The sequence below is a fragment of the Capricornis sumatraensis genome, chromosome 22 (assembly GCF_032405125.1).
Source record: "Capricornis sumatraensis isolate serow.1 chromosome 22, serow.2, whole genome shotgun sequence".
Lineage (NCBI taxonomy): Eukaryota > Metazoa > Chordata > Mammalia > Artiodactyla > Bovidae > Capricornis > Capricornis sumatraensis.
Window position 1 is genome coordinate 33,191,421 of NC_091090.1, and position 9,248 is coordinate 33,200,668.

A 9,248-nucleotide genomic window follows, 5' to 3' on the forward strand; every position below is an offset into this window, starting at 1 on the left:
CCAATGCAGGAGTCACAGGTTGGATCCCTGGTCCAGGAAGATGCCACATACCAGGAAGAAACCAAGCCCAGGCACCAGGACTACTAAGCCCCCGCACAGCAACTATGAAGCCCACACGCCTGTGCTCAGCACAAGAGACGGCACTACAATTAGAAGCCCGTGCACCACAACGGAAAGTCGCCCTTGCTCATCACAACCAGAGAAAGCCCACACACAGCAATGAAAATCCAGCAGTTTCAAAAATAGTAATAATAGTACATCTTAAAAAAGAGAGAGAAAGCATATGTGAATTATGGAATACCATTAAAAGGAACTATGCATTATTGGAGTCCCAGAAAGAGGTAGGAAGGATGTGGGAGGGAGAAAGTAGCAGAAAGCTTACTTAACAATGGTATATTTCCAACCAACATGAGACCACTTAAATATACTAAGCAAACATAAGTGAACCAAAAAAGGTGAAATAGATAATGATATAGTCAGGGTAGGGAACTTTAATACCCCACTTTCAAGAATGGATCTATCATCCAAAAAAAAAAATCAGTTAAGGACATAAGACCTGAATTATACCTTAGACTAAATGGACCTACCAAAGATATAGAACATTCCTTCCAACAACAACAGTGAACACATTCTTTTCAAGTGGGCACAGATTACTCTCCAGCATACAACATATGTTAAATCAGGAAACAAGCCTCACCAAATGAAAGGACACTGAATTCATACCAAGTACCTTTTTTGATCAGAAAGGCATGAAATGAGATATCAGTAACAGGATGACAATTGGAAACTTTACAAGCAAATGGAAATTAAACAAAACACTTCTGAACAACCACTGATCAAAAAAAAATCAAATGGGAAATCAAAAAATATCTTAAGACAAATGAAAATGGAAATACAAAATATCAAAACTTGTAGGATGCAGTTTGCATTATAATACTCGCAGGTAAATTTACAAGGATAAAAAGAAAGTAAAATTTACAAACAAGCAATCTACCTTTACCTCAAGTAACTAGAAAAAGAAACATACTAAGCCCCAAATAGAAAGATGAAAGAAAATAACAAAGATCAAAGCAGAAATAAATGATAGTGACACCAGAAAAGCAATAGAAAAGACCAACAAAACTCAGAGTTGATTTTTTGAAAAGATAAAACTGACAAACCTTTAGCACGATTAGCACAGAAAAAGAGAGAGAGCAGCTTTATTCACAAAACACATGTCATGGAAACAACCTAAGAATCCATCAAAAGATGAAAGAATAAACAATATTTTACACACCATGAAATATCCTTCAACCTTGATAAATAAGGAAGTCTTGCCTTTTGCAAAAATATAGATGGACTTTGAGAGAATTATGCTAAGTAAAGTAAGTCAGGAGGAACTGTATGCTCTCAATTTTATGTAAAATTTTTTTAAAAGGTAAACTCAGAGAAATAGTAAAACAATGCCTCCTAGGGGCTGGGATTGGGAGAAACAAAAAATGTTGGTCAATGAGTACAACCTATCAAAGTTAAAGTAATACTTTCTGGGTATTTAATTTACACATGGTAACTGTAATTAATAATATCACATTATATATTTGAAATTTGCCAAAAGAGTAGATCTTAAACAGTCTCACTACAAAAAATATATGGTAAGTGAGAGAATAGATAGATTAAACTGACTATTTTCTGATAAATATCTGCAATATATACATGTATAAATAATCACAATATGCACCTTGAACTTATACGTGTTGTATGTTAATGAAACCTCAATAAAGTAGGAGGAAAAATAAAAATATAAATTAAAAAAACATGGGCCCTGTGGGATCTTACTGTAAAAATGGAATATTCTACTTCTGCATAAACACTAGGCAAATATAAATTGAAAGATATTATATAAGTGACCTATACTCTTTTTTAAGGTTTTAGAGAATTTATTTCTTTAATTTTTTAATTTTAATTGGAGGCTAATTACTTTACAGTACTGTAGTGGTTTCTGCCATACATTGACATGAATCAGCCGTGAGTGTACATGTGTTCCCCATCTTGAACACCCCTCCCACCTCCCTCCCTATCTCATCCCTCAGGGTCATCCCAGTGCACCAGCCCTGAGCACCCTGTCTCATGCATCGAACCTGAACTGGAGATCTGTTTCACATATAATATACATGTTTCAATGCTATTCTCTCAAATCATCCCACCCTCTTCTTCTTTCACATAGTCCAAAAGACTGTTCTATATATCTATGTCTCTTTTGCTGTCTCACATGTGGGGTCATCATTACCATCTTTCTAAATTCCATATATATGCATTAGTATACTGTATTGGTGTTTTTCTTTCTGACTTACTTCACTCTGTATGATAGGCTCCAGTTTCATCCACTTCATTAGAACTGAATCAAATGCATTCTTTTTAATAGCTGAGTAATATCCTATTGTGTATATGTACCACAGCTTTCTTATCCATGCGTCTGCAGATGGACATCTAGGTTGCTTCCATGTCCTGGCTATTATAAACAGTGCTGCGATGAACATTGGGGTACACATGTTTCTTTCACTTCTGGTTTTCTCAGTGTGTATGCCCAGCAGTGGGATTGCTGGGTCATACAGCAGTTCTATTTTCAGTTTTTTAAGGAATCCCACACTGTTCTCCCTAGTGGGTGTACTAGTTTGAATTCCCACCAACAGTGTAAGAGGGTTCCCTTTTCTCCACACCCTCTCCAGCATTTGTTGTTTGTAGACTTTTGGATAGCAGCCATTCTGACCAGTGTGAGATGTTGCCCCATTGTGGTTTTGATTTGCATTTCTCTAATAATGAGTGATGTTGAGCATCTTTTCATGTGTTTGTTAGCCATCTGTATGGCTTCTTTGGAGAAATGTCTATTTAGTTCTTTGGCCCATTTTTTGATTGGGAATAAATGATCTATACTCTTTAGAAATATTTAGTTAATTAAAGGCAAAGAAAAACTGAAAAATGGTTCTGGATTAAGGGATACTAAAGACATAACACCTAAATGTAATTTGTTATACTGGATTATATCTTTATGAAATACTCTCAGGTACAGTTAGAGATGGGCATGCATTATACTCTATAATATTTCAGAAAGTTATTTAATTGCATATTAATGTATTATTATAGACAGAACAACAAAGCACCAATGGCAATTATTAATATTGTGAAATCTAGTGAAGACTTATGGCAAATTCATATTGTTTTTCTTTTCTAAGTTATATTGTCTTGTTCAGTCACTCAGATGTGTTCAACTCTTTGTGACCCCATGAAGTGCAGCAAGCCAGGCTTCCCTGTCCTTCACCATCTCACAGAATTTGCTCAAACTCATGTCCATTGAGTCAATCATGCCATCCAACCATCTCATCCTCTGTAACACCCTTCTCTTCCTGCCCTCAATCTTTCCCAGCATCAAGGTCCTTTCCAGTGAGCTGACTCTTCACATCAGGTGGCCGATGTACTGGAGCTTCAGCTTCAGCATCAGTCCTTCCAATGAATATTCAGGATTGATTTCCTTTAAGACTGGATAGTTTGACTTCCTTGCTGTCCAAGGGACTCCCAAGAGTCTTCTGCAGCACCACAATTCGGAAACATCAATTCTTCAGCATTCAGCCTTCTTTACAGATGCGAGAGTTTGACCATAAAGTTTTGTTGTTGCTGAATTATAATTGGAATATAGTGAATTTGTGTTTGAAACTTTATTATGCTTGAAATCACTTGATGTTGTCATAGCATATGATAACCAGTGATGTTTCAGCATCACATTCGTAAAAGGAGATATAGTATGTGACACTGAGGCCAAAGAAAGTGTAGAGAATGAGAGAATCTGGACTGGAAGCCAGAGCTAGTTTCTGTAACTATCTGCTGGCTTATTTGTGCCAATAATGCCACCCTGCTGAGATATATTAAGAGAAATCATTGAGCATGTGTTTGGGGAATATGCTGCACAGGAACAAGTATGAGATGAATTGGACAAAGATTGGGAGATACGGTCCCAATGGGGAGGAAAAATTTAGTGAAATAAAGAAATTGGTCCTTCAGTGCATTTCACTTCCATTCTTAGCTGAGAAAAGGCTGATTTCATTGATAGTTCTTCAGTAAATTGCCTGTGACCCAAATTCATGTGTGCTGTGTAAATGTCAATTTACCAAATATTGGTTTGAAGGGTGGGGTTAACAATGACAGGGTCTCTGACATTCTAGTTGTTCTTGACCATAACAAGGGAACTCAAGTAAAAATCTATTTTCATTACTTTATTTGTCACATACAAGTTGTTTAAGCTTCAGTAAGTCATATATCTTTTCCCCTTCTATTTTCTCATCTACAAAATGAGAAAATACATTCCTATATCCTTCCTGCTATAAAATTGCATGAGGTTCATGTAAGTAGTTTGAAAATTACAAAGCAACAAAATCAATAGTATCTGTGGTAATCTTTGGGAGAATTTTTGGAAACTAATCTTTGTTTTAGATTACAAATTAAATAAAATATTATAGTAGTGTGGCTAGGATTCAAAAAGCATAAATGCTAAAATTATGCATTCCCAGAAAAATATTCTACATGTACAAAAGGATAAATGTATGCTTTTCACACAGAAAAAGAAAAGAAGAAATTGGAAATTTCAAATTTTTTTTAAGTTACATAGTCAGAGACTGGGGAATTACATGAGGTATCCCAAACAGTAAGATTTCCACAAAATGGTTCAAAGAAATAAGCTATGTCTTTCAAGTGTTTTAAAGATTTTTTTGCTCTGTAATGGTTCACTCTGTGTGGCCACAATTATTTACTAAAACTTCTTTTATAGACATGATTCTTGGTTCTTCATTTCTTGGAATGGATCTTAAGGACAAATGTACTTACCCCATATTATTGTTTATGCCTTGTTGGAAATAATGAATCACAGACACACAAAGGGGAAGACAAAGACATCAGAATCAATGTAGCTGCAAGCCACACAGGAAATTGAGGGGAAGGTTTCAGATGTGTTTTTCATTTTAATAATTTAGGAAAAAGCATTTGAATGAATCATACCTAAACTTTGTGCTTGTGCATTTGCTTTTGCTTTTGCTTAGTCGCTCAGTCATGTCTGACTCTTTGCAATCATTTGGACTGTAGTCCACCAGGCTCTTCTGACTGTGGGATTTTTTAAGCAAGAATACTGGTGTGGGTTGCCATTTCTTCTCCAAGGGGTCTTGTCAACTCAGGGATTGAACCTGTTTTAAAGTAAAACTGACATTTAAACTACCATACAAAAGTCAGGTGTTGCCAAGATTTTTTTATTCCTTATTCCATTTTGGCTCAATATGGGTGCAGTTTAAAGTGTTATATACCTAGGACACTTATTTTATATGGAGGTGGCATCAATAATATAGAGAATAAAACTATTATTTAAATAAAAATTCATCTCTTTACTTGAAAAATATATGTTGGTTTTCATAGTGAACTTTTAAACCACAAATATTCAAATCACATCAAGCTTAAAAGTACAAAATTATCATACAGCTCTTATCATAATATTTTCAAATACATTTTCAAGTAATTCTTTCAAATACCCATAAGATTCATCAACACATTTTTCAGAGCCTAGTATTTGGTCACCTCAGATATTCTTTATTGCTTCTTAGGTTTTGCAGGAGTGCTACGCTCTTACTTTACCTAACAATACCTAGCTTATGACGACCATGACTTTATAGTTATATAGCACAGCTTTACAACTTATTTCTACTTCCTCTACACTTCTCACTGACTTGAAGAAAAAGAAAAATATGAGATATTTACTTCTGCTGCATTACTGAGAGAACTTTTTGGTATGACTCAAAAAAGGATTTTTCTGACCAATGATAATGTTATATTAAAGACTATGGATTAAAATTTCTCTCAATATTAACTAGCATTCAAAAAAGGAAAACAATGTTGGAAAAAAATATTTAAAATATTTCCAAATGTCTTTCATTAGACCAAAGATAGAAGACAAATTTTATGACAAATTCTGCCTAAAAAGCAAGAAATTAAATGACATATTCTAGGTTTTTTGAATTAAGAATAGCATCTCTCCATAGAGTTATATCTGAATTTTATTAACTTTTACAATAAATTCTATGCTTTATTTTTAATTGAGAAAATGATACTTTATTTTATTAGGTTTGTGCACTAAAAAATTAATATTGATGTTTGATCCATATTTTACATGGCTGTTATTGCCACTGAGGAGTGATTACTATTTAGGCAAACTGTTTAATCATATCTGCAACCACGAACTCTGTCCTTGTGAGAGTATACATTCAAAAAGTGCTAATAGAGTGAGTGAATGAAAGAGTGATGAGTGGATAGGTTGAAGAGCCATTGGTGAAGACATGCTCCATTTCATCATTAATGTCACAAGTATACCAGATCAAACTCACCCCACTAATCTCTTTACAGCCCCTCTTACATCTCTGTTTCTGAGGGTGTAGATTAGAGGGTTGAGGCTAGGAGTGACAACAGTATAAAAGAGGGCGATAAATTTGCCTTGATCTTGAGAATTTCCTGATGGTGGCTGGAGGTATATGCACATGGCTGGAATGAAAAACAGGGATACGACCATAAGATGGGCTCCACACGTCCCAAAGACTTTCTGGAGTCCAGTTGTTGACTGCATCTTCAGCACTGCCCGGGCAATGGCACCATAGGAGCTGAGAATGAGGATGAGAGGTATGAGGACAAAAATGGAGCTCGTGACCATGAGGGTTAGCTCATTAGCATGGGTATCAGTGCATGACAATCGAAGCAGTGCTGGAACTTCACAGAAGAAATGGTCCACTTGGCGATGTCCACACAGGGGTACCCAAAATGTAAAGAAGGAATGAAGTGCTGAGTTGGTAAAGCCACTTACCCAACAAGCCACAGCCAACAGTTGGCAGAAACGAGGGTGCATGAGGACAGTGTAATGCAGGGGTCTACACACAGCAGCATAACGGTCATAGGACATCACCATCAGTAGCACACATTCTGTAGATCCCAGTGCGAGGACAAAATAAAGTTGAATCATACAACCGTTGTAAGAGATGGTTTTTTCTGGGCCCCAGAGGTTGACCAGCAGTTGAGGGATAGAACTGGTGGTGTAGCAGAGATCCAGGAAAGAGAGGTTTGAGAGGAAGAAGTACATGGGAGTGTGGAGATGGGAGTCCAGGTATGACAAGATAATGATGAAGAGGTTGCCTATCAATGTCATCAGGTAGAACATCAAGATAACCACAAAAAGAACTAACTCAAGCTGAGGCCAATCAGAAAAACCCAATAGTACAAACTGGGCTTCAGAGGTTGCATTCTTTTTTCCATCATCATTCATATCTTGTTACCTGAGGAAAGAATTACATACACCCTAAAAATGTAGGGAAAGACTCCAAGAATCATAAAGACACAGGAAATTTTAAAAACCAGTTCCAAGGGCATACCACTGTTCAATTGTAGGACAATTTGGGCATTAAGAGAAACTGTGGTACCAACGAATTGAAAGAAATAGGAATCCACAAGCTAATACTGATAAACTTAAAAAAGAATAAATTTATAGTGGATAACAGAAGACTGTTCTTATTGGCTGGATACTAAATAGTAAATATAGAAGGAATGGTGGAGTTAGAAAAACTTAAATATATGCTTAAAACTAGTGAGTGAAGAAATGTTGAGCCATTTACATAGTCTAAAATATCTCCCCACAAGTTACTTGTTAATTATAAAATGTAAAGTAGTAGACTTTACAACAGAAAAACCTAGTAGACCAAAATAAGAGTATAATCAGTGTTAACATCATTAATGTTGTTACAAACCAAGATCATATGACCACTGATACAATGCTTTGAACCAGGGCACAGTGTCACTTTAGTCATGTTAATGCCAAAAAAGGCATAGCTTGATGCTAATAATGAAAAGGCATGAGATAAACTCACATGGAGGCAAGATGGGTAAAATAGCTGACCTGCACTATTTAAAAGTATCAAATTCAAGAAAGAGTTTGAAATGAAGATAGATGATAAATACATAGATACATATATGACAGACAGAGAAACAGATGAGAGAGAGGATAGGTGATAAAATAAATCTTTTCAGGCAGAGTGTAGACTATTGTTGAATCCGGTTAAAAGGTTAATAGCAGTTTTCTGTACCATTTTACAACTTTTCTACAAATTTTATATTTTACCAGAATAAAAAACTCCAGAAAGTAAATTAAATGCTTTTCTTTACTTTTATATTTCATCCAAATATTTGTCTTATTATAAAAAAATAACTTTTCTTCTCAGCATTTTCAAACAATTTCCATTTATGTGATTATAGAAAACAGAATAATTGCAATCTCAATAATCTTACATATAGAATAAAAGATATGACGAATGATATCTAATTTATTTATGACTTCAAGATGTTTATATAGTGTGAAAATATTGTTTCAATTATAGATTCTTATAGAAAAACTTTTCCTTCTTATTTGTTTACTTGCACTCACAGCTTATTTCTGAACTGAAACCTAAATAGAGATACCAAAAAAAGAGACAACACACGCACATCAGCTTACAAACAAAACTTACAGAGTCCACATGATTTGAGTCTGTGAAATAGATGGAGAGAAGAGTGATACAATGCCTCCCAGAGAACATATGAATATAACTGATTTGAAAAGAGAAATTTTTTAGGAAAAGGAAGATAAAAAGTCATTGAAAGAACAAAGAAGTAAGAAAGGGTGTGAAAATGGAGGATAATGGAGAGGAACCAGATTACTGTGCTTAAAGTTGAAAATGTACAGATGTGTATCACAGGACTAAGAAACATGAACACAGGGCCTGAGGTGGTTTGTAAAGTATTTATTTTTCATTAGGACAACAACTGAGACCATATTTAAATTCTAATCATAATTTTTTTCTAATCATAAATTTTAATCTCTACATATATTTTTATTCTCCAACTTAGTGAAGAATTCTATTTACTGAAACCATTAAATGACTTTATCATTTAAGATATTGTGCCTAGAGAATCTTGTATTTCTTTTTGGTTTAAAAAATGAAGTACATTTCATAAATAGTTATAAATCTTAAGTGATTCTTTTTCTGAGTTTTCAGTCCTTCATATGAAAGATTAATACCACCTTTTTTTATACAGTTACCCTGATAAGGCCTAATAACCAACATTTAAATATCCCTCCTCCTCTCTGTGATTGCTTTGCCTCATTCCATTGCCATATCACTTCTGCTTCCTCTTTCCACAACCAATTTGTTTTCTCATGCTTT

General features: G+C 34.9%; 1 protein-coding gene across 1 annotated transcript; it reads right to left on the reverse strand.

The window, feature by feature from the left end:
• Positions 1-6,388: 6,388 nt before the first annotated feature.
• LOC138098090 (olfactory receptor 2J3) lies at positions 6,389-7,318 on the reverse strand. The gene has a single exon (XM_068994336.1). The coding sequence runs from the start codon at positions 7,316-7,318 to the stop codon at positions 6,389-6,391; it is 930 nt and encodes a 309-aa protein (XP_068850437.1).
• Between the last annotated feature and the right edge of the window lie 1,930 nt (positions 7,319-9,248).